This window comes from Castor canadensis, chromosome 9, assembly GCF_047511655.1.
Source record: "Castor canadensis chromosome 9, mCasCan1.hap1v2, whole genome shotgun sequence".
In the NCBI taxonomy this organism is placed as follows: Eukaryota; Metazoa; Chordata; class Mammalia; order Rodentia; family Castoridae; genus Castor; species Castor canadensis.
Genome location: NC_133394.1, coordinates 56,817,970 through 56,844,914, shown reverse-complemented (window position 1 = coordinate 56,844,914; position 26,945 = coordinate 56,817,970). Strand labels below are relative to the sequence as shown.

General features: G+C 40.7%; 2 protein-coding genes across 2 annotated transcripts in view; one reads left to right on the top strand and one right to left on the bottom strand.

Moving 5' to 3' along the window:
• The window catches only part of Fgf2 (fibroblast growth factor 2), a 66,330-nt gene extending 46,934 nt beyond the window's left edge, over positions 1 to 19,396 (bottom strand). Inside the window, exon 1 of the mRNA XM_074041688.1 lies at positions 19,163 to 19,396. Within this exon, the coding sequence (XP_073897789.1) occupies positions 19,163 to 19,340 (178 nt within the window). The 5' untranslated portion in view covers positions 19,341 to 19,396. The remainder of the gene's footprint in view (positions 1 to 19,162) is intronic.
• A 326-nt stretch (positions 19,397 to 19,722) lies between these two features.
• Positions 19,723 to 26,945, top strand: part of LOC109691923 (centrin-4) — a 93,532-nt gene continuing 86,309 nt past the window's right edge. The window contains exon 1 of the mRNA XM_074041689.1: positions 19,723 to 20,010. Within this exon, the coding sequence (XP_073897790.1) occupies positions 19,927 to 20,010 (84 nt within the window). The 5' untranslated portion in view covers positions 19,723 to 19,926. The remainder of the gene's footprint in view (positions 20,011 to 26,945) is intronic.

Sequence of the window (26,945 nt, the reverse complement as noted above, 5' to 3'; positions counted from 1 at the left end):
TCATTCTCCCCCTGCCCCCCTCCCTTATTTCCTCCCCCTTCCCTGACCCTTTCCCCTCTTCCCCCCTCACTTCCATCTCTAATTTTGTTGAAGAGAAGACATAAGCACAATAAGGAAGACAAAGCATTTTTGCTACTTGAGTTTAGGATATCTATACAGAGAGATTCCTAGCATTGCTTTCATGTACAAATGTGTTGCATCCCAAGTTGATTCATCTCTAACTGATCTTTATACTGGTTCCTGATCCCCTACTCATGTTGACCTGTCATTTTAAGGTTTCTGTATTAGTTCCTCTGCAGTGGGAACATCAAACACTTTCATGTTTTGAGTTTTCTACCTATTCCTATATCTCCTGTATGTGCTCTCCCCTTGTCATGTGACCCAAGTCCAACAACATTGCTGTATTTGCCCTAGATCTAAAGTCCGCATATGAGGGAGAACATACGATTTTTGGTCTTCTGAACCTGGCTGACCTCGTTCAGAATGATGTTCTCCAGTTCCATCCATTTACCTGCAAATGATAAGATTTCATTCTTCTTCATGGCTGAGTAAAATTCTATTGTACATAAATACCACATTTTCTCGATCCATTTATCAGTAGTGGGGCATCTTGGTTGTTTCAATAACTTGGCTATTGTGAATAGTGCTGCAATAAACATGGGTGTGCAGGTGCCTCTGAAGTAACCTGTGTCACATTCCTTTGGGTATATCCCCAGGAGTGGGATTGCTGGATCATATGGCAGGTCTATGTTTAGATTTTTAAGAAGCCTCCAAATTTTGTTCCAGAGTGGATGCACCAGGTTGCATTCCCACCAGCAGAGTACGAGGGTTCCTTTTTCCCACATCCTCACCAACACATATTGTTGGTGGTGTTTTTGATGACAGCTATTCTAACAGGGGTGAGGTGGAATCTTAGTGTGGTTTTGATTTGCATTTCCTTTATGATTATAGAGATGGTGAACATGTTTTCATGTGGTTTTTGGCCATTTGAATTTCTTCTTTTGAGAAAGTTCTGTTTAGTTCAGTTGCCCATTTTTTAATTGGTTCCTTGATTTTTGGGAGTTTTAAGTTCCCTGTATATTCTGGGTATCAGTCCTTTTTCTGATGTATAGCTGGGAAATATTTTCTCCCACTCTGTGGGTGGTCTCTTCAGTTTAGAGACCATTTCTTTTCTTGTGAAGAAGCTTTTTAATTTTATGAAGTCCCATTTGTCCATCCTTTCCTTAGATGCTGGGCTGCTGGGGTTCTATTGAGGAAGTCCTTGCCTATACCTATTAGTTCCACAGTGTTTCCTGCTCTTTCCTGTACTAACTTCAGAGTTGCAGGTCTGATATTAAGGTCTTTGATCCATTTTGAGTTGACACTAGTACAGGGTGATAAACATGGATCTAGTTTCAGGTTTTTGCAGGCAGATAAATACTTCTCCCAGCAACATTTGTTTAAGAGGCTGTCTTTTCTCCATTGTATATTTTTGATGCTTTTGTCAAAAATGAGGTGGGTATAGTTGTGTGGATTCTTATCCGGGTCCTCTATTCTGTTCCACTGGTCTTCATGTCTGTTTTTGTGCCAGTACCATGCTGTTTTTATTGCTATTGCTTTGTAATATAGTTTGAAGTCGGGTATTGTGATACCTCCAGCATTGCTCTTTTTGCTGAGTATTGCCTTGCCTATACTCTTGGTTTCTTGTGTTTCCAAATGAACTTTAGGGTAGATTTTTCAATATCTGTGATGAAAGTCATTGGGATTTTGATGGGAATTGCATTAAACATGTAGACTGCTTTTGGTAGCTTGGCCATTTTTACTGTATTGATTCTACCAATCCCTGAGCATGGAAGATCTCTCCATCTTCTGTAGTCTTCCTCAATCTGTTTCTTCAGGGGTCTGTAATTCAACTTGTACAGGTCATTAACATCCTTTGTTAAGTTTACTCCTAGGTATTTGATTTTTTTTTTTGAGGCTATTGTGAATAGAATTTTGGAAACTGGTTTTAAAGAAAGTGCCAGGCATAGTGGCTCACACCTATAATCCCAGCTACTCAGGAGTCCATGTCTACATCAGCCCTTCCTAAAAATCAATTCTGTGAGCCTCCACCAGAACTGAAATAAAAAATACTTAGAACTTGGCCCTTAGAAATGGTCTAGTCCAGAGATTTCAGCAAAGTTAAGGAAGATGGATGCCAGCTGGGTAAGTTGCATTGGTCAAGGTCACCAGTGTCCTAGGATCAAAGATAAGCAGTCCTTGGGCTGGCAGAGTGGCTCAAGTAGAGTGGCCTAACAAGCCTAGCAAGCATGAGGCCCTGAGTTCAAATCCCAGTACTGCCCCCTCACACACACACACACACACACACACACACACAAAAACGATGAGTGTTCCTCTTGTTCCACTATTGCTGTGTGGTAAACTACATGGTCTCTCTGACGCATATCACTCTTCATGGCCTCACGTGCCACTCGTCAAAGAAGAGACAGCCCAAATCCATGCTAAAACTGGGCCTTATTATCAAAAAGATAATAAATGCTGACAGGATGTGGAGAAAGTAACTCTCACGCACTGTTGGTGGGAATGTAAATTAGTGCAGCCACATGGAAGTATAGGGGCTTCCAAAAAACTGGAAACAGAACATCCATAGACTGCAGCAATGCCACTAACTAGGTATATATCCTAAGGAAACAAAATCAGCACGTCAAAGAGACACCTGCTCTCCTCCATTCACTGCAGCACTATTCACAACAGCCAAGATATGGATCCAACCTAAACATCCATTGATGGATGATGGAATAAAAGAAATGTAGTAAATACATACACGCACACACACACACACACACACACACACACACACACACACACGGGAATATTATTCAGTTATTAAAAATAATGAAATCCTGTCATGTGAAGCAAAATGGATGAAACCAGGAATTATATTAAGTGAAAGAAGTCATATGTTCTCATTTAAATGTAGAAACTAAAAAGCTGATCTCATAGAAGTAAAGAGTAGAACAGTGGTTACCAGAACCTGGAAAGGGCACAGAGCCACTGAGGCTCATACTTTCTTGTTAAGTAACTTCCCTTCTCATTCTGGTTCTAGGGGGTGGATGCAAACGACAGTGAAAAACAGAGCTAAATAAATGGAGTAGAATAAAATAAATGAGGGCCTCAGCACGTATTCAGCCCTATGGGCTGAATCCCTGGCTACTTTCCTCTCCATTCTCCATGGCAGCCATATAAACTGATACAACTCTCAAAGGTGGCCAGCTTATAGTCATGCACCGATATCTGTCCTATTCCTCTTCCCTCTCTTCACCTTCCTTCCCCTCTCTCCGTCTTCCTATCCGTATCCCTCTCCTCTCCTCTTCCCTCCTATCCCCTCTCCTCCCCTCCCCTTTCCCTGAGATAGTGTTCTCTCCCACTTCAAGAAAAAAACTAAGTACCACAGACACACAGTCTCTCAATGTTCCTATCCCTAAAATCATATCCACCCCCACTGTGTTAGCCAAATTAAGCTCGTAATTTAGTGTAATATTTGTTTGCTTTTTATAGCAACACAGCCACCAAAGAGAGTTCGTCATTTTGTGTCATTTTGCTACAAAACCAGCAACTGAAATCTCTGTGCATTTGGTGGGATTCTGGCATGGCCTTTCAGCTTCCAAGTGGAGAGGCTCTATAAGCCTTGTTCAGGAGATCCAGGTGTCCAAGGTCCAAGTAAGGGAGGCCTGCAGTACATGAAGGATTCACCTGCCTCTTGCCCACCCACTCTTGCATATTCCTAGCTCTTCCCAGCAGTGCCAGGGATGCATTCTAAACACCAGCAAGGCTTCTGTCATCCTCCTGCCCTTACTTCCATGTCATACTGCACTTCTTGGGAGGCTCAAACAATAAGCTTCTGAGCAGAAGTGCCTCTACTTGTGCTGACACCCTTCTAATGAAGGATAGCTGTCCTCCATAAGCAAAGAGGAGGATGCTAAGACTGTGGCAGCAACAGTTCCAGTCAGAATAGAATGTGACCTTAAAAAGAAAACAAAACAAAAAAACTAGGACCCATGCCAACTCATTAAACCATAGCCTCAATTCCCCTTTTATGCCAGATCCTCAGAAATGGGTATCTGAAGTCCAGTTCAGCTCCATAGCAAGGGAAGATGAGGGGAGTCTTTGGAGCAGATGGCAGCTGACAGAGACCAGGGCGGCAGAAATTATTTACTGCAATGACCACAGGTCTCCAGGTTACAGGCAATGGCAGCCTAACACTTGGCATATTAGCATCATTGTGACTTTATTGGGAAGCCTTTGTCATTTAATTTAATAATGTCCTTTCTTTTGAAATAGGATCACCATTTTTATTTTCAGAAATCCTGAATAAGCAAAACTAACCCGCGTATCTCCCGGGAAAGAGAAACCAGAAGAAAGAAGTTTCTTCCAGAAGATTTCATGTCTCCCTGGAAAGCACCAGCCATGGAAAGAGGAGCCTCCTTAGGGCCTCAGTGGTGTTCTGGAAATGAAAGCAAATGAGCATCTGTGTTGATAACAACCAATGCCCTGCTTAAGAGGAAATCAAACAAGGAGTAAATAATGGTGTATGGATGGGCTCCTTGCACTATGTGGTGTTGGCCTGATTCCACTCACTTACGAGCAGAGCTCTGCAGCCCACTAGTACCCCAACGACCTAGCACACAACTCTGCTCTCCCAAGACAAGAACTTCTGGCTACTGTCCTCTCTGTCCTTCCCTTCACCTTCACACAGCCCAGAGATTAGTGTGCAGCATTTGACTCTACTCCTTCATTCTTATTTGCCTCAAAAATATTTTACACAAGTAATACATGGATACATTCTTTTTTAAAATTCATATACTTATACAGGTATAGAAGTTCCCCTTCATTATATCTTCTCCCATAATTTCCTGACTCTACTGTCCCCAGCCTTCCACCCTCCAATCTATTACAAACACCTACCTGAGTGACATCACAATAGCTGAAATCTGATTCCCTTACTCCCCTGACTAAACCCTTCCTTGAGTCCCTACAGTGTCTAGGGTAAAGACCAAATTGTTCAGTATGGCACACAAAGTTCCTCATAACCTGATCCCTGCTTAGAGGTCTGGCCTTACCTCTTACCACTAGCCCCGAATGCAGCCATTCCAAACTTCTTACAGTTTTCGTAACACACCAAATCTGTCAATGCCTCCTTGATCTTCATGCCCTTACCCTCCATCTGCCTGGCAAACATTTACTTAACTTCCAGGACACTTCAGTGGCCATTCCTATTTGACACTTGTCTAATATTTCCCATTATAGTTTACTGCTCCTAGCCAGGAATAGTGGTACAAACTTGTAATCTCAGCACTTGGGAGGCTGAGGCAGGAGGATTGGGAGTTTGAGGGCAGCCTGGGCTACATAGCAAGACTTTGTCTCAAAAAACAACAACAACCTGGGCTCATGTCTCAAGCCCATAATCCTAGCTGCTTGGGAGGGAGAGATCAGGAGTATTGCAGTTTAAAGCCAGCCAAAAGTTCACAAGACCCCCATCTCAACCAATAGCTGGGCACAATGGCATTTGTTTGACATCCCCACTAAGTAGGACACAAACAGGAGAAGAGTAACTAGTCTTCATTTGGTTACTGACAGAAGTTCCTCCCAAAGAGATTTGGGGTGGACAGATACTACCTAACGAGATAAACAGCAGCCTTAAACATTTTTTCTGTTTTAGTAATATATTTTATTTTTAATTGATACATACATATTTATGGGTTACAGCGTGGTATTTCAATGTGTAGTGATCAGATCAGGATAATTGGCACATCTCTCACCTTAGACTGTTTTCATTTCTTGTGTCAAAAATATTTGAAATCTGCTCAACTAGCTATTTTGAAATACACCATTAACTGTGATCATTCACAGTTCCCTTACTGTGCTATATGCAGAACATTTGACGTTATTCCTCCTATACAATTGCACTCTGGTACTATTAGCTATCCTCCCGCATCCTCCTCCACACCCTTCCCAGGCAAACATTTCTTATAACTAGCAGAGAGACGAGTTTCTCACAAAGTCAGCCACCATAAACTCACAACAGCCTCACACCAACATACAATTTGGTAGATACATTTTCATAGTAATGTAGTTCAAAGTGGTTCTCTTGGGCTGAGGGCATGGCTCAAGTAGTACAGCATCTGCCTAGCAAATGCAAAGCCCTGACTTTAACACCCACTGCCTTAAAAAAATTTTTTTAAAAGAAGACATTTTAGCGTTATCTAGTGACAGTGTGCATTTAACATATTTTGGACCATGGATAATTCTGAGATAAAATGTTATGTAACTTTTCCTCAGAAAAACAACTTGACACCTAACATTTTGCATCTATTTTCAAGGGATCATAGAAACCTGAAGCACGTTCATGGCTCCCAGGTTAAAGCTCCCAACCTGGAGCAAAGATGTACTACAGGTACTTGAGGCAGGCTTCCATAAATGTTACTCCACAAAGTAGGACTTTTTAAAGGTTCTATCCGCTGGCCTCCCTGGAGAGCAGAACTGAGTGCTTCATCTGTCAGCCATGATGAGTTTAGACTCCTAGAAAATCAGGCACCTAACAGGACCACTACCTGCTTCTGGAAGTGACAGTTATGAGCAAGGCCAGGAGTCTGCAAGATTCTGCACTATAAAAGCCCTACAGTTCTACACCAGTAAGCATGGCCAAAAACAATTTAGGTCTGGAGAATATTCAAAGTAGGTGTAACCAAACAGATATCCCAACTGCTTATTTTTTTTAATCTCATTAAATCACTCAGAGAATATCTAACCTTGAGTAATATAACTTCCTGCAGTGCCTTCCAAGAAAAGTTAGTTGAGTTGCAAAACATATATGTAAATAACTAAATGAACTGTCTACTATATATAGATACCACTTTGCTGTTAAAAACTGGGGGGAAGGGCTAGCAAAAACAATCACTTTGATTTATAATAATAAGATAAAGCATGACTTTTGGGCTGTAATTAGCTAAGGGGGTCAGCAGCTTATTAAAAATATGTTTAGAGCTAGAGAATGTAGCTCAGTAGTAGGACACTTGCCTAGCATATGTAAGACCATAGGTTTAATCCAAGGACTACAAAATAAATAAAATAAAGTAAAAATACATTAAGATCATGACAATAAATATATGATTGCTATTTTTCTTTATCATTTTTATCTCTCAGAGGGAAAGTATACTTCCAGGTTATTAAATAATGTTAGCTCATTAATAAACACATTTCTAAATGAGAGATCAGCCTGGAGAGAACAGTTAATGCCCAGGGACTCAAAGGTTGAAGAACATGAAGTGAAAGCCACACACACAAGATGTCGGAAAATTGGAATACAATTTCATAGCAGTAGAGTAAAAGTGCAATGACTAGAGTATTCACTCATCATAAAAAACAAAGGCTTGAGGCAGGGGTAAGCAAACTCTCAATAAAGAGCAAAATATTCATTTTAGGCTTTGAGGGGTATCTGCCATTGTAGTGTGAAAGCAGCCACAGGCAACACCTAGACAAATGTGGGGGGCTGTGTTCCAATAAAACTCTACTTACAAAACAGGCTGTGGGCAGGCTCCAGTCCTTGGGCCCTGGCCTAAGAAGCTAAATCATGAAAAACTCTCCATGAAGAAAATATAGCTCTCTCATGGAAGGCTGCTGTGAGAAATTCAATCAAATACTCCATGGAGTGAACACCTTAGGTCATGTTTATTACTACTTCCATTGCAGTACAATAATTACTACTTATTCTGCTATTTTCTTTTCTCAGTATTCCCAACCTCTTCAATTTTTTTCAGAGACTCCTCTCAAGCTTACTTTCTATTTCAGAAAACACCTTTATCCCACATGGGCTCAACAGTGTTTCCTGGGGCAATGTGCACATCAGTGGATTGGACCTGGTCAAGTCCATAAAGTTCTTCTGAGGACATGAGAAATGCATCAGAGCTGCTCTTTTGGAAAGAACAATGCCCACTTATTGAACTGGACTGGGTAACTGAATAATTACTCTGGCAAAGAATAATGTCCATTTGACTAGATGGTGTTAAGGACTGAACTGTGACAACCTAAAATTCAAATGTTAATGCCTTAAGAACCCCAGTACCTCAGCATGGGACCATATTTGCAGACGGACCTCTAAAGAGTGACTAAGCTAAAATGAGGCTTTTAGGGCAGGCCCTAACCTTTACTGGCATCCTTATAAGAAGAGGAAATTTGGATTACACAGAGACACATGACAGGCCATGTGAAGAGACAGCAAGAGAGTGACCATCGCACCACAGACAGAGGGCTTACAAGAAACTAACCAAGCCTGCCAACACCTTCATCTTGGACTTCCAGCCTCCAGAATTTAAAAAACAGATTTTTGGTGTGAAAGCCAGTCAGCTGTGGTATTTTGTGATGGCAAGGATGAGACTGGTTAGAAGGCAGCTGCAACAGTCTGGGGTAGGACTGCCAGATGCCAGCAGGAATGTGTGCACTGTAGAATGGAGTTAATCCACAGAGCTTGATCAGGAAGTGAGGCTAAGGAAAATGGCACAGCAGAAATTTACTGTAGGAGATGAGCCCACTTGGAGGGAAGATGGTGATAACATTATAAATATAGAGGAGGAAAATGACTCCAAGCAGCCAACTTAACTTTCAGAAACATTTCTCAATGTATGTGGCTAGCACTTTCTTTACAGCTGTTTAGCTATCTTGATCTTTATTTTCTCAAACTCCAAAAAGTATAGATTGACTGACAATGTCACTTAGGGAAGAAGATTAAGATAAAATGCATCCAAGTACATCTGTTTTTTAAATTTATTTTTTGGTTGTTTTAAAATCTCATATGTCCTTAAATAAGGATCCTATCTCAATTTCCTTGAAAGGGCCTAACTATATTTAAAAAATACCTTTTTGGTTATTTTCATTTTTTGCATACCCTAGCTTATTCTGGGTTTTAATCTTCTGGATCCTTAACTTCAAAGTTCATCCCATTCTATGTAGTATTTATTCTTAATTATATCTTACCCTATTTTATATGTGCCATTTAAAAACCTTTCAGTTCTTCAGAAAGCTGCCTGTTGATTCATTCATTCATTCACTACTCAGTAACTGTCAATATCCTAGTAATATAGCAGCAAAGGCCAAACAATTAGCCCTTCCTCCCCACAGGGGAGAGGGGATCAGCAGATCCCCATGGCCAGCTCCCTCTTTTGAACAGGCTGAGCAGACCCCATGAATTCTTTATGGCTTTCATACCAATCCTCCAAACCTTACCGTGCACCTCACTTTTCCCACCCTTCAACAGCCAAGGCTGTCACTGTAATTCATTTTTTAATCCAAGACCTACTGTATATGGTTTCTTTATATATTAGTATATACTACCAAACCATTTTTATATTATTATTGAGTTTAAAGTAAAGTATATGTATATGTAAAAAGATCTTCTAAAAATTAAGAAACATAAAAAGAACATAAGCAAATAAGGTTAATAAGTCCTACATTTAAAGATTAAATGTGATTCAGACAAAATCTCTCCAAACTTCTCTTTCTAGTAAAATGAATACTAATAAAAAAGGTCCAAAAATGTAAAATGCAAACTATAGTACCCCCAAAACAGAACTCCCAAAATCAAAGGGACCTTTTCTCTTGACTCCCCATCCAACTCAAGTAGGCATCCAGCCAGTGAGTAAATGACACCTCCCAACACACACACACACACACACACACACACACACACACTCACACACCTCCTCCAAATGAGCTCAGGCTAGAAATAGCTATGAAAGGAAGTCAAATTATACTTGACAGAATAAAAAAAACTATTCAAGAAAAATAACAATAGAAAATGTAAAAATACATAAAGAAGAAAGAAGACGTGCAGCAGCCATTGGGTTGAAAATATGTATGTCATGTAATATTTATATGGTAGTAGAGAGATCAGTTCTATTTCTAATTCAAAACAAAGTGTTCACCACAAGCTATGTTTCTAAAAGTGATTCTTAAATGGAGATGTTATTCAGCTCTTACACTCTTCCATATCCTCTTTATGTAATCACCATCTGAAAACCTATGAATTGTTTTCTATTTGCAAAATGATTCAGCATAGAAGGGAGTAGAATGAGACTGGTCATTCAGCAATCTCTCCCACCCACCCTTGCAGACATCACATCACAAAGACTGTGACTCACTTTGTCATACAACTTCTGTCCTTTTGAGAGTTTTACAGATTGTTGTGATGAATACTAGCTCATAAATCTGAGTGAATATTAAGATGAAACTGTCTGTGCCATTTTGTTATAGCCAAAAAGGATACCAATGATGGTACCAGACAGTTCTCCATCCTAATCTTACAAAGTGATTCATTGGTTTTAGACTTAAGAGAAGGAAAATTACTTAAACAGTAAAGTATCTGAGTGAAGCATGCGTCCCAGGCCTGCATTCCTCAATATAAGGACTCAGTTCTGAAACTGAGCATAAATATTGGCTAGAAATATCGATATTTTACTTGAGAGCTGGAAAGAAAACCTTCCATAATAAAAACTGATTCTAACAAATGATTTATCTTACTTTATTGATATGTAAATACTATAATATAATATGCAAAAAAGTACAGTGCTGCTATATTCAACTTACCCATTTTATATACCTCAAATTTATTTATATATTTATATTTATTTAAAGTTCTAGGGCTGGAGGTGTAGTTCAGTGGTAGATTGCTTGCTTACCATACAAATGAGGGCCTGGGTTCAAGTCCAGAAATGCAAAAAATAAGCAAAGTTCTAGCTCATTTGACAAACAGATTGAACCTCTTTATGGTTCTCAAACTGGTCATTCAGAAGCAGAGGCAAAGGGAGCCCAGGATGAGTAAATTCAGCATTAGTCCCTCAGAACAGAAAAGAGTAAAGAACTCCTGAGTAACACTGACTGAATTCTTTAAAAAGCTAAAACTCCTTACCAGCCAGGATTTTCCAATAAAACTAGAGGAAATGAAAGTAAAACACGGCAAGCCATTAGAGACAATTTTAGGTAGCACACAGGAAAGGAGAGGTAGGTGAAGGATGACGTGAAAGAAATGGGGCTGGGAGTGATTAGGACTCATATAGATAAGAGGGTAGCACAGACTCCAGGACAACGAATCAGCACAGTTGAGAGGAGAAGGGAGACAGGAATGGAAGGTCAAGGTGGGAGGTAAGAGCTTTGGCTCATTTACAGGGTACAGATTTAATGTAATAAACATTCTTTAAGTGACCCTTCTATGTGAGGACAAATACAAGAAATCAGACCTAGTTCTTGCCTACAAAGAGCTCAGTCCTAATGGCAGAGACAGACACATAAACAATTAACTATGACAAAAACTATTAAGTTCGGTAACAGACTATGAACCAAGTCCTATGGGATGACAGAAATAGTGACCATGAACTCTCTTTGGCAAAGTAAGGGAAAGTTTCACAGGGAAGTCTGTTAAGGTAGTGCTTAGAAGATTCTTGAAGAACAGGGTGAGAATGGAAGAGAGGAAATAAGAAGAGAATTTTTCAAAAACAAAGATCATATTAGGAAAGACCTATTCTCTCCTCTGTCATGTTAAAGAGACAACTATAATTAAAGCAACAAGTGCTAGCAGCATCAGGGAGGTATGGAAGGTAGACAGGGGGAAAAAGATTAAAAAGGTCATATTTGAGAAGAACAGCAGGTAGGTCTGCTTAACACTTAAGGCAGCAGGAAAGTAAAGAACAGGGGAAACAAGAATAAGGCACAGGCAAAGAAGGACCACCAAGCCTGGGAAACATGAACACATACACACACAAAAAAAATAATAATAAAGGAGGAGAAAAGCATCAAAGACAACTCCTGGCTGTCTAGCTTTGGCATCTAGAGGAACGGTTTCATTAGGAGTAGAACTTTGGTAGGAAAAGGTGCTAGTTTCAGATAATGATGTCATTAGGTTCTTTTTTCTGTGTGTTAAATTGGAACTGTGATATGCACCTGTCCTTTGAGTTGGTGCACAGAGACAGGAAATCAAGACAGCTATCAGACTGTGCATGACCTACAGAAGAAACTCAAGTACATACTCAGAAAGAAGGACAGAGCACCAAAGGCTGAAAAATGGCTGTGGAACTAGGAAAGCAAAAGACCAGAAAAAAGAGAGTGGAGAAACGGACAGCTGGATAGGTGACAGGAGTAACCAGTTCATATAGTGTAATAAGAGCCAAGGATTCTCCAGATGTCAGAGGCGGTGGATAGTGCCACAGGTTACAATAGGATGACAAACTGGAAAAGGCCACAGGATTGAACCGGAAGACCGCCAGTGTACTCAGAAAGAATGATTTACATAGAATACTGGGAGCAAAATTCAGACCTAAAAAAAAAATGTTTAAACAAAACAAAAAAAAAAAAAAAAAAGAAAGAAAGAAAAGCAGCCAGGCACTGGTGGCTCACGCCTGTAATCCTAGCTACTCAGGAGGCAGAGATCAGGAGGATTGCAGTTCAAAGACAGCACAGCCAAATAGATTGTAAGACCCTATCTCCAAAAAAAACCCATCATTAAAAGAAGGGCTTGGTGGAATGGCTCAAGGTCTTCAAACCCAGTAACAAAGAAAGAAAGAGAGAGAGAGAGAGAAGAAAGAAAGAAAGAAAGGAAGGAAGGAAGGAAGGAAGGAAGGAAGGAAGGAAGGAAGGAAGGAAGGAAGGAAGGAAGGAAGGAAGGAAGGAAGGAAAGAAAGGAAGGAAGGGAGAGAGGGAGGGAGAGAGGGAGGGACGAAGGGAAGGGATAAAGGGAGGGAGGGACAGAGGGAGGGAGAAAGAAAGAAAAGAAAAGAAAAACAGATGAAGTAGGAGGAAGTATAGAATTTCGGGTTATCAACCACTAAAGAAAGTAAGACTAATCAATGTGAGGAAATTTTATACCACAATAGTGCATGATAAAAATCTTAAATGCTTGCAGTGCCATGGCTCAAGCCCCAGGTACTTGAGGCTGAGATCAGGGAGGATCGAGTTTAAGCCAATGCAGGCAAAGAACGTTCACAACGGCCACATTCCAGCAGGAAAAAGCAGGGCATGGTTGTATGTGCCTGTCATCCAACAGGAAGCATAAAATAAGAGAATCGAGGTACACGCCTGCTAAGGCAAAAAGCAAGACCCTATTTTAAAAATAACCCGAGCAAAAAGGGCTGGAAACATGACTCAAGCAGTACAGAACCTGCCTAGCAAGTGCAAAGATCTGAGTTCAAAACCCCAGTACTGCCCCCCCCAAAAAACCTTAAATGCTTTTAAAGAATCAGAATTACTAATAAAAGTTAAAAGCTTTTTTTTTCTGAAAAATGATCACCTTTCTACAGACTATCCTAAGAAAAGTCAATAGCTAGCCTCTAAGATTTCTAATGTTTTCCAAATATAACTTTATTACCTATCTTCAGGAAAAATCTGTCTAAATGTGCATGCCTCCACACCAGAACTACAAACTTCAACTAAGCTTTATGCAGCATATAGCCCATGAGTGCTTAGTTAATCCATGGAGGGTGATTTCATCATTTGCCAATATTTAGGAAGCCCTCCCTGAGTTAAAGGTATTGAGTTTTTTATGTTTAATATTTATATGGAGAAGTGAAAGTGTCTATCTTATGGTACCAGCATCTTATTACAGTGCCTAAATTATGACCAGAGAATAATACACTCATAGAATCTAGCCAAGCAAATTTCCTTTAAAACAAAACACTTTGTTCTTTGATAATTTATTAATTATAAATTTTCATTATAAATCAATATGTATAGCTTCATCACAAATTAAACCAGGATCATTCCTTTCAACAGTTTAATTATATCTAGAACATAATAATATCCACATGCCTTCTTAATTTTTATCTTCAAAATACCTTGAAAACCTGTGAACCTTTCATTTCAGAATACTATTGCATAATCCAATTTAGAGGTTAAACAAATTTCAAGGAATCTATAACCCTTTGAAAATATACATACTAACACACACACCACACACTCCAGATTCCTGTAAATGAATGAGTAACCACTAAGATTACACTGGTCAAGTCACCTTGTGCAGGTGACATTGGTCAGTTTAAATGAAACATAAGTTAAACACTGAACATAGGCTGTCTGTTGCCTCCAGGCCCTCCAAATTTCTTCAGACTAAAAATAACCAAAGGGGTTTAGAACATGAACAGTCCAGTTTCTAAGAACCACACTCTATGGCTCAATGGATGAGGTTACCTGGAAGTCACCATTTTTTTTTAACCTCTCCTAAGTTCCTATGATTCTAAATAACATAGCTTAGAAAGTCTTCTTGGGCATAATTATTAGAGAGAAAGTTTGATATTTTCCATCAATAATGTAAAACCTGACCCAATAGAGGTAAAACAAAGAAACACTGATAATCATAGTGCCACAATATCATTTTCTAATGATTCAACTATGGTTCCACATTGATGATTTTGCAAAAAGACAATAATATAAAGTTTATTATAAGACCAGACCCCTGATTTCAGAGCACAGAAAACGACACGCTCAAAAACAAAACAAAATACATGTGTTTGGACAAAATATGCTAATGGGCTAAGATTTGTGCCTTGAATATACCGGCTTGCCTTGTTCCATTTCACAGTCAGAGACTCTTACCCAGGCCAGCCTTCTTACAGATGTGTGCTACAGAACAAAGGGGTCCAAACAGGGTGTTTGGTAACAAACAAACACTGGAATTGGGAAAAAATATTCAAAGACTATGGCACATGTGTAGTTAGCATCTTGTTGTTTGAAAGCAGCATGTCCAATAATGTCGCATCACTGATGGCAATTTCTCAGAAAAAATGTGTAGATGAATGGAGTCAAACTTTGCTTATAACATATAAAGAATGGTTCTTGTTTGTTTGTAACACCTGCAATATTTTATTTTCAAATTAAACTTTAAAAACTTGGCCATCCAGGTAACATGGCATCATACATTAAAAAAAAAAAAGAGAATACTTAGAGGCCGCCACTGTGAAGGTCTAATTACATAAAGGCCATTTTATAAACACAAAGCCCTCAGGACATGTCATGAGGGGATGTTGCCTTTCCTAGGCTGAAGTCACTTGGCATCAAAACTCATCTTAAAAGGCTCCTAAGGTGTGGTAATATTTATGACTCATGAATTGTCCTTTTATTGCTGTACTGACGACGATTGCCAAGATTAAATAAGCTATTAGAGTTGACTTCATTTGTTTACTGCATACAAACACCATCACAGTAAATATCATGTTTATTAAGGCATATTAATGGGATCCACTTGCCAGCTATTACCAAAAAAGAAGTGAGAGAATCTAGCATCACTGAATGAATGACTCCATTTACAGAAGGAAAATGATTTAGAAAAGGTAAGGTGGCTTTGCCCAAAACCGCAGGAAAACAACCTAAGGCAACAGTGAACTGGCAAAAACTTCTCCAGTGGGGAGGCTTTCTCAGTGCTCAGAAATGGAGTATGCCTAACCCAAAGGGGTCCAGAGGGCATTCAGTGGTTGAATGCGAGAGCTCAAAGAGGCCCAGGGAGGCAGAACTAGAAGGCAAGAGGCCAGGTGGGCAAGGATCTCAGTCAGAGAGTAAGTCAACAAGTAAACTCCAGCAATCGGCCACTTCAGTGAACTTCTATAAGACAAGATCCGTGAATTAAGTCTGAAGGCTCATCTGAATTACACAAGCTCAAGTCTCTGTGGTTGATTTTGCGGGGAACGTATGATGAAAAAGAGCATGGGAAATCAGGCCGACTGGATCGTTGCCCCGTTCCACATGGGAGCGACAGGGCCTCAGCCTCTCCAAATCTCAGAGTCCTCAATGCCTGAAAGGAAAGTACAACCAACAGGGAGAAGCCCAAGGGCACTGAGCACGTCTAACTGCCTTCATTTTTCTCAAATAAGAGCATCTGGAATGAATTTAATGCTGACATGTTTCATAGGCAGCACACAGTTCACTTACTAAACTCACCATGTACCCTACATGCTGCTTGGGATGAAATGTCCTCTTTTGAAAGTTTTTACATGGCTCGCTGCTTTTGAGTATACACTTAACGTTATACACTGCCATGGAGGTTAGAAGAGGCCTGCCGAGACCAAGGCCAAGGATGCCAAAAGGAATGAGGGTGTGTAGCACACATGCTAGAGAAGCAGACTGCAACCACTTGTAACATCTTGCTTTTATCAGGGCTTTCATGTCAGAAGATTCTTCCAGAACTATGAAGAAAGTGCTAGAAAATGGGCCCTTCTGAGTAAAACTCAAGAGAATAACCTGGTATAAAGCAGGGCTCTCACTGCCCCATGCCTCCTCACCTGGCCTCCTCTTCTCTACCTGAGCCACACCCATTTAGCCAGCACCCCACCACAGTCTTCAAAGCATCCCTCCCCAAACTCTTACTTCTCCTGGCCAGCTTTTGGGGAAAAAATTGCACTCTCAATGCCATCCACACAGAATGTTAAAATCTGATAATGGCAAATACAGTCTTTCAGAGATATTTACACCTGAGAAGATATCAGGGTAGAAAGTGTCATCCCAATGAAATAAATCTCCAGTGACAGGTCTGAGGACAAGGCTGTGGGTTTCACAACTTTTCAAACAAGCTGAGATACCAGAGCCATTAAGTCAGTGGGAAACTGTGGCTACCATTAATGCTGTTTTTTATTTCTCCACGTTTGCTGGCCAGTTTTGTTTTGGGACAGCGTCCTGTTCATACCCATTTTCTTCCTTGTATCTTTCCCTTCAGCCTCCTCCAGATCTGGTCAACTACCATTATATCTTCCACATGGAAGAAAAACAGACATGTGCTGTACTTAGGCTCATGACCTGGAGGGACTACATGGAAGTAGTCTCGTAAAAGGTGTCCTTTTCAAAAATCAGTAGTCTGCACACATCCGGATAAGTTATTACACCCTCATCTTAACTAACAATAAAGTTGCCAGGGAGCTGAACCTTAGCAAATGCCGTCTGAAATCGAACACTTTTTGCGGGGAGATTGTCCTGCGCATGTTAAGATGGTTAGCAGCGTCCTTGGTCTCTACCTACTAAATGCACAGAGTGCCCTTCCAGATTATGACAACTAAAGATGCCTCCAAGACTTACCGAATGTACCCTGGAGGCAAAATCAACGACTTAAAGAATGAGGACTGGGGACATGGCTCAAACAGGAGAGTGCCTGCCTAGCAAATGCCAAGCCCTGATTTCAAATCCCAGTACTACTGGAAAAAACTTATAAAAATGAACTGGGCATGGTGGCAGACACCTGTTAGGCCAGCACTGGGGAAGCTGGGGCAGGAGGATCTCAGTTTGAGGAAAGCCTGGACTATAATACAATGAGACCCTATCTCAAAAAAAAATTACAAAAATGAAAACTCAATCCATAGTTGAGAAGAAAAAGTTACTAGTTGTTTTTGCAAGTGTGGTAATATGATTTGCAACTTATGCAGTTGAGAATTATCCCCACTACCTTTATATAGTTTTACTACAAGGCAAGTAGCTTCAAAGAAAACAATGAATGTTTCTGCAGTTAACAGAGCATGTTTAAAGAGAGTACTAGGTGAAGCTCCAAATGAGAACCTAATCTGGAAGGTACTTTTTCTGTCATGAAACATGCAACAGTTTGTGATACTAGAAAAGAATAAACCTAATTGGAATCTATATGCAGTTTGTCCTAATCAGCTGAGCCAGCCTGGTAGACAACTGCAGAGTGAAACTTAAACACAAATATAAATTACACAGAACTTGACTCAAGTTACCAGAGTAAAGAAGTAGTACTCATGTATCAGGTTACAAGCATCTTTTCAATTTTACTGGATAAAGTGACTGGTAAATTTTTTTAAAATATGGAAGGCCTTAAAAAAAGAAAGAAAGAAAGACCTGCATCTTTTGCTGCTTGCTGGTTTGGAAACAATAAAGACCCAGCTAAGTTACAGTTAGGTAAGAGGAAGAAGTCCTGCTGTGTTACTGCACTGTAGCACTACAGTAGTGATGGAAGAAAACCGTACATCTCAAAAAGCCAGAAGAAAGGATTTTGAAAGTTTTTGTCATAAAGAAAAGATAAATGAGATAGACATGTTTAAACCGATTTAAATGTATTATACACGTATCAAAACAAATTACCCCGTTAATATGTACAAATTTTGTTTTTATGTATCAGTGAAAAACAAATTTAATTATATTGTTCAAAAAAGATCCAGCGTATATAAAAGTGCATTTCACACTCGTAGGTCAACTCTGGTTGTAGAGCTTTCTCCTCTTCCTCCTTCTTCCTCTCTCTTCCACCCAGGCTCTTTCAGCGTCCATGGAATGACACTGGTATCCTAACAAAAAGACAGAACTACAGCACACTGCCTTCAGTAGCCCTGCTGCTCTTTTCTCAGGCAAATAGAGGGTCCGATTCTCTACCTAGGACCCATAAAACAAAAACAAACAAAAAAAATCCCTCAAGTGTGGCAAATCAACACCCTTTAAACTTTTTTCTTCCTCCTTTCTCTAGACCAGTGGCTCCAAGTGTGGTCCCCAATCAGGCCTGGTTAGAAATGGCACAAGTCCAGCATCCTGTGCTGAACAAACCTCCAGGAGGTGCATCCTGAAAGTTTGAGACACTGATTTAGGCCATAGTCACTTCCACAACCACGAAGAGCTTCTGTTTTCTTCAGCAGAAAGCAAACGTGTTGCTCTCATTTCATCTTCAAACACAGAGCAGAGTAGGAGTTATGGGATCGTGGCTGCGTGGCTGTGGGGTTAAGGTCCCAAGCTAGTTATGCAGGTGGAAGATTAAGGTCTTTGCACTTCTTTTCACTAGTGAACCAAGGCCTGTCACATTTAATTAACAAATTCAAGGGATTTCTTTTTCTTAATGTATTTCCTTTTTGTGTTGGCTGTTTTGGTCAACTGCGGGGAACAGGAGAAACATGGGTGGGTGAGAGCAGTGCTTTAAGTGCCTCTGGTCTTAGTGAGGCAGAATTTGAGGGCGACATTCTGAAAGGTGTTTTCCCAAGAAAACGCGAATGACCGCGGGGCTCTGGGAGGACCGGCGGCTGGCCGGGCGCGGCGGGGCGGCCCCGACGGACAGGTGGCCTGCGCGCAGGGCCGGAGGCGGCGGGGGTGACCCTGAGGCCGCCGAGGCCCCGCGTCCCACGAGGGTGCGCGTGAGGGGACCGCGGCAGAGGCGCGGCGGGACACTCACCGTGAGGGTCGCTCTTCTCGCGGACTCCGTCCACGCGGCCGTCGGGGTGGATGCGCAGGAAGAAGCCTCCGTTTTTGCAGTACAGCCGCTTGGGGTCCTTAAAGTGGCCGGGCGGGAAGGCACCGCTGCCACCGTCCTCGGGCAGGGCGGGCAGCGTGGTGATGCTCCCGGCCGCCATGGCCCCGCCGGGGTCCTGCCGGGGAGCCCGAGCCGCTGGAGCCGCGCGGGGGGCCGCCGCGCCCCGGCCCCGGCCCCGGCCCCCGACTCGCTCCGGGCCCCGGCCCCGACCCCGGCCCCCCAGCCTCCCGTCCAGCGGCGCCGCGCGCCCGCGGGCTCCCAGCTTTGGCCGCCCCGCTCCCGGACACGCGCAGCTCCCCGGCTCCCGCGGCCAGCGCGAGCCCCGCGCCCGTCCTCTGGCACTGAGGCGCCGGCCGTCACATCTCCATCCCCACCCGACACCGCCAGTCTGGTGGCCTCCTCCCCCCGCGCCGCCTACTCGCCCGCGCTCTGCGGGGCCAGCGCCGGGACGCGCTCGGTCACGGCACGCAAGCGCGCGACACCCGTCCCGCGGGAGCCCGACTCGGCCGGCGGCGGCGGCGGGGCGGCTTCTGTCCCCGGCCCCACCCCCGCAGAAGTGGCCCCCGCCCAGTCTTCCTCCGCACCGAGCTCGGCCGTGCAACCAGCCGTGACTCAACTCTTGCAAGTTCAGATGCAGCTTTCTCCCCCGAACAAAATTTTCCTTGCCAGTGTTTCCAAGCAGAGAAATGTCTGCCAGCAGGAAGACGTGGAAGGGTGGGAAGCTGGGGAGGATTCCGGGTCTGGCTTTGAAAATCTGTAATCGCCCAAAGGTAAGAGGTGTGCATAGCACCCGGCCTGTCAAAAGTAAGGGACGCCGCCTGATGTAGTTTAGCAACAAATGGAGAGAAAGAGACCAGAGGAGGGAAGCCGGTCCGGTTGCCAAGAAGACAAGGCTTCCTTTTACCCAGCTACTTGCATTAGACATAGTGGAAAGAAGAGGATGGGCCTCAAAAGTTAACTGGGATGGAACCCTGCTCATGTCTTAACCCAAACTACCATTTGCCTTAGCTAAACTGTTAGGCATTTCTTGGAAAAACTAATTTCCTGAAATTCCCAAACTACAAAATCGAAGTAATTGCATCTTTAAGTAGAATGCAACAGGTACTACATATGAGCAAAACACCCATCTAAGAAAATTTGCGTATCTTGAGTGCTTACTATGTGTTGGTAAGTGCTGTGAGACATGCTAAGTGAGATGGGGTCTTCCCTTGGCACAGTGAAGGAGATAAAATGGAAAGTGTGGATAACACAAAAAACAGCTGAAAGCAGCAAGGCCCAAACGGGGCAAGTCAGAGAAGGGGTAACTTGGAGAGAGGCTGGAGATTTGGAAAGGTGTCTAGAAAGAGGTACAAGCACAGGTCTTCTGTACTGGGACATTTTTGATTGCAAAAGGTCATTCTTGACTGCATTTCCTCAGTCTCCAAGAAGACCTCAACTCCAGCTGTATTGCTAGGACATGAAACGGTCGGGTGAATAAATTCTTTGAAGATTTAACACCAAGTGTACTCTTTTCTCCAGGCTGGTATAAATTCCGTAGAGGAGGAAAAATATTTTTACCTCACCCATTGTTAGGTTCATGGCTGAGGGTCTTAGAACAATGACAGATTTAACAAGAAAAAACATACTAACTTATTTAACATAAGTTTTATTGGACACAGGGGCCTTAGGAAATGACCCAACCCAAAGCAATGGGGGAAGCCTGCGTATTTTTGGTCAAGTGTGATGAAGAAGTGGCTAGTTGTGAAGAATGGTGATTAGACAAAGGGGGTATGCTCTATTGGGAATAAATTGGGGGGAGGGAACTTAGCTAGGCCTATTTGTTCAGATTCTCTGTGTCCCTGTGTCTTCAGAGACAAGCATGCTCCTTTCCTTTGGGTATAGAAAAGTCACCTCTCCAATGTGGGTCTTATGACCTGCTTCAGAGGAGAAGGGTGGGGAAGGTGACAGTAACCTTCATGCTTCTGCTGTTTTCTCAGATCCCAAGTATTTTGGAGTAGCATGTCTTCAACCCCATAATTTCTCTGACATCTCTCTCTAAAACGGATGACTTTTTTCTTTGTTGAAAATCCAGTGATGTAAACAGCTCCCCTCCAGATGCTAACCTCAGGTGTCAGGGAATACTTAGGGCTACTATATGACTCATTGGAACTCTGTGTCACAGAATCCCGAGTATTCTAATTGTAAGGGAATAAAATGTAAGTGATGATAATATGGTATCCAACAGTATCCACAAATTTGAGGAGCCACTAGAAGCAGTTAAGTAATTTGCACAAGTCAGAGATTTGTGGAACTTCCATGATATTGTCACCCAGTTCTTTCCATAACCTGGAGAGGAGTTATGGAAAATGGCTAATCTTGCTCTGGGAAAATCCAGGTCTCCAAGATAAATAGTGTTAATTCCAAGAAAAGATCATGAAGACAGTTCTTTCAAGCTGGGTAGGCCCAGCCCCAACCCAACACACACTTATGCCTACATAGGTGCGTCTGTACATACACACACACACACACACACACACACACACACAGTCTTTTTTATATACATTTCTATGAGTTTCTTTTTGTCAGTACTGGGGCTTGAACTCAGGGCCTATTCCTTGAGCTTTTCTGCCAGCCCTTTTTTGTAAAGGATTTTTTTAAGATAGGGTCTCTCAAATTACTTGCCTGGGCTGGCTTCATGAACCTTGATCCTCATGATCTCTGCCTCCTGAGTAGCTAGGATTACCAGTGTGAACCACTGATACCCGGCTCCCACACAGTCTTTAGATATAAGTACTTAGCTCTCAGCTTAACAGGCTGAGCATTCAAGTTACTTACATTCTCAAATAATATATCCAACTAAAAGGATAAAACTTAATATCAGTGATATTTAAAGTAATTAGAACCAAGAAAGTGATTATGTAAGGTGATTATGTAACCAAGAATTATGTAAGGTGGTGCATACAAAAAATATTATTTAAAAAAAATCACAAGATTCTAATGACTGCCTAAAAATTATAAAGGAGAGCAGAAATTCTGTCACATTACCAAATAAATTGCTTTGAAATTAACAAAAATTGTTCCAAATCAAATTATGAAAATAATAAAAATTTAGTAAATATTTCTTTAAAAGTTCAAATGTTCCTTGATGGAAGCATATTCTAAAATAACTATGTAAAATTTCTCCAAGCATGCTTAGAAATTTAAAACAGTACTAGTTTAAGTTTTAGCACAGTTTCAAAACTATATTGAAAAGTACATTTGAAATAATAAAAATATGAGAATAGCAAATCATTTTCCTTTAATATAATAGGAGAAAAATGAAAGACTTAAATAGCCCCAAAAGATTGCTGGATCTTTTTAATGGAAAATTAGGCGTTGGGCAGGTTTTCTGATTTTATGGCATGTCTGTGCTTTTCAGTATCTTTGAACAGTTTTGAAACTCTTGTAAGTTGTACATAGTGATAACATGTAAGTGAGCTATGTTCAATGTTTCCTCTACCTATGATATAAGCCATTTTTGTACTGATTTGTAAATTCATTTCAGCATTCCTTCTGCTATTTGTGGTTCTTTGAATTGTTTTTCAAGCCTGTGTAGTATCTTACCAGTTCCCCTACTTATTAGTGAGTTATATAGAATCTTATGTCTGTATAACATATGTTTTTGCTTATCTCTGCATTAAAGTCATGGTTTTACCTTTGAAAAAATTATGCTTTAAAATAATAAAAGACTATGAAGAAAATTGCTTTTCCAAATATTAAGAGGTATTATAAACATGTTATACATTAAAAAATTGTGGAATTAATAACTGAAAACTCAATGCAATAATTAAACTTGCAAATGTGCCTGAATAATTATAAATGAACTGCCACCAAAGTGATTTGTTTTAGTTTAGTATCCCCAGCAGCCAAAAAGGAGCAATCAAGAAAACTTGTACCAAAAATGAACCCAGGATGAAATCACTTTATTGGTGAACTCTACCAGAATGGTAACTCCATTCAGTGGAGAAAATAGTATTTTCACCAAGTGAGACATTAAATATACACATGAAAAAGAATATACACATTACCTCACACCACATACAACTAACTTAAAACAGGTAATGGATCTAAACATATGAACTAAACATTAACAAACATCTTGTTTAACACAGTGCAAAAACATAAGGGCAAATCATCATGACCTTGACTCGGAGTGAGTAGAATTGCTGGGTCATGTGGTGACTCTTTTTAAAATTTTCTGTGTTAGTAACAGACTGTTTTCTACAGTGGCTATGCAATTATCTTTTACTCTCCCCTTAGTAATATTTGAGGGTTCAAATTTTCCACATCCTTACAGCTATATTGTGTGTGAGGTGGTATCTCATTTATTTTGATTTATATTTCTCATATGATACATGATGTTGAGCACTTTCCATGTGTTTATTGGCTACTCATATATCTTCTTTGCCAGAAATATCTATTCAAATTTTTCCCCACTTTAAAAAGTTGGATTGTTGTGGGGAGTGGATTATGAGAAGCCTATGAGAGCTTGACATAAGCACAGCTGTGCCCAATAAGCTGCAGGGTGAGTTTGGCATGGCTCCAGCCACAGAAGGGGTTGAGGGCAAAGTGTATCATGGCTGCTTTTCCTAAGTTCTTTACCTTCAGAGAAGTAGGATCACAGGTTTCTCCTGCTACAGTGTCACACCCCTCCCTGAGAACTATTGCTCCACCTCCTTCCTTGTTTGTGACTCTCTGAGGGTGGAGAGGATCAGCCAGTTGGCTGCTTGCAAGGTGTGGCGGCTACTGTGTGTCTGTGAGTCTAAGGACCAAGACTTTAGGAGTTATGCTAGAGGTTAGAGGAAACATAATGACCAAGACTTTAAAGAATAGAAAAGAAGAAAGGTTTTAAAGCATAGAAAAGAGGTAAGGTTTTAAAGAATAGCGAAAAGAAGTAAGGTTTTAAAGAACAGAGAAAAGAAGCAGAGTAAAAGCAGAGAAGTAAAAAAGAAGTAATGAGGCTGTTACGGGTCTCCATCAGAGCACCCAATACACCTGACCCCAGTTTCCTGCATGTTTGTGTTCTGTCTTTTGTCCTTTCTGCATCTCCAGTCACCTCCAGTTAGGTTTTTAGAATGACATCGCGTAGGTTGCAGGAAATTGTCTCTTTACTGTTCAATTGTAAGTGTTCTTTACATAACCAGACTTTCATCAGTCATAATTTTCATACATTTTCTCCCATTTCATGCATGACTTTTCACTTTCTTGCTAGTGTTATTTCATGCAATTTTCTTTATTTTGATGAAGTACAATTTATCACTTTCTTCATTTGTTGTTTGTGTCTTTAATGTCATATGTGTCTTCCTCCTTTTAGCATGATATATTCAAAATTCATCCATATTATAGCAGGAATCAGTTATTTCATTTATTTTTATGAAATAATATTTCACTGTATGGATATACCACATTTTGATGGGCATTTGGGTTGTTTCCAGTTTTGGTTATTATGAATAATGCTGCTATGAAAATTTGTGTGCGTGTTTTTGTATAAACATATATCTTTAATCTTCTAAAACATACATGCAAAGGCCCTGAGTGAAAGATGCTGAGTAGGTGAATCAATAGACACAGCAGATTCATGGTTGTCCAGCTGGAGGAGACGGGAATGAGGAGTAACTGCTCATGAGTGTAGGATTATGTTTTGGGGTGATGAAAGAATTCTAGCATTAGATACCGGTAATGTGTTGCACAACTTTGTAAATACACTGAAATGGTTTTATTAAAATCCCACTAGAATGCACAGATTACTGTCTTCTAAAACCTAGTGCATAAAAATAATCTTCCCAGCTGTTGAGGTCATCATGAGGATCAGCTCTAATACAGTAGAGTGAGCCGTTCTGTTACCTCCACAAGAGGTGATGGAAAGTCATTCTTTCTGTGCTCAGATTGCAGATTCTGACCTCAGCAGAATGATATTCTGCTTTATGTTGACTTTGTACCCTTGATTTTTAAAGTAATAAATAACAAAAATTTAAAAACACATAAAACTTCCCAAGATAGCTAAAGACTTATTATGTTACATTTTAATATTTTGCTTTTTAAATAGTGTCACTCTGACTAATAGGTAGCCAAGCTGCAATTATTCCTTGTTCTGGGTATCTGTGTGGTTTTGTTAATCAAATGGAGTGTTTGATTTTGCCTTTCCAAGACCAAACCTTAAATTCTTAGATCATCCTTGGAGCTTCCTAGAGGAAGTAACAATGACTTGTTCTTTTGCCTTTTAATGAGAGAGATTGCTTAAAATGATTGGGTTCATTTATATGTTTTATGGTTTTTAGCTAACTCCACACTATTGTGAGTGCTGCACAAGAAGAGATATCAAATCAAAGCAGCTCAGTCTCCACTGTATTATTTCATTCAAATCGAAGGTAATCAATAATAAGTTTTATCAAGATGGCCTTTCAAAAATCGTATGTTCTCCCTCATATGTGGACATTAGATCAAGGGCAAACACAACAATGGGATTGGACTTTGAGCACATGAAAAAAGCGAAAGCACACAAGGGAGGGGTGAGGATAGGTAAGACACCTAAAAAATTAGCTAGCATTTGTTGCCCTTAACGTGGAGAAACTAAAGCAGATACCTTAAAAGCAACTGAGGACTATAGGAAAAGGGGACCAGGAACTAGAGAAAAGGTTAGATCAAAAAGAATTAACCTAGAAGGTAACACACATGCACAGGAAATCAATGTGAGTCAATGCCCTGTATAGCTATCCTTATCTCAACCAGCAAAAACCCTTGTTCCTTCCTATTATTGCTTATAATAGGCAAAATATTATTATTATTGCTTATAAGGGCAAAATAATTTCTGCTGGGTATTGAGGGGGTGGGGGGGAGAGGGAGGGGGTGGAGTGGGTAGTGAGGGAGGGGGTGGGGGCAGGGGGGAAAAAGGACCCAAGCCTTGTATGCACATATGAATAATAAAACAAAAAAAGAAAAGAAAAAAAAAAGATGGCCTTTCACAGGAAGACTCTGGTATTCTTTACCTCTGTATAATCCAACCTAAAGTTTATCCATTCTTCTTTTGATATTGATTTAACAAGGCATTCTGACTCTTAATTCAAGGCTTACAGTGTTCTTGGTTTTGGAAAAGCTGTATGAAGGAGCCCTTCAATTATGTAAATTAACACCAGGTGCCCACCAGCAGCCTTGTCTCCACTCTAGAAAAAGTCAAAGACAGCCAGGCACCAGTGGCTCATGGCTGTAATCCTAGTTACTCAGGGTGCAAAGATCAGGAGGATCACGGTTCGACAAGCCAGGCAAATAAGTTCACTAGCCCCTATCTCAAAAATATCTAACACAAAAAGGGCTGATGGAGTGGCTCAAGGTGTAGGCCCTAAATTCAAGCCCCAGTATGGCAAAAAAAGAAAGAAAAAAAAAATCAAAGACAGATGACAAATTGAGAAAATATACTGTGTTTATGACATCTTTTAAATAATGAGACCTTAAATATCAGTGAGAAAGTAGTTCATAGAGAAAAGAAATACACCAGAGTAAGAGAAACACAAATTAACCTAAAAAGAGATACATTGTTCTACTTGTCAGATGAGGATAATCAGAAAGTTTAAAATCAAAGTATTAGGGAGTATGAGGAAACAGGTATTCTCACTGTTGGTGGGAGTTAAAATGCACTAGCTTTCAAGATTTGAGATGTGTACCCCCCCCCACTTTTTTTTTTTTTAAAAAA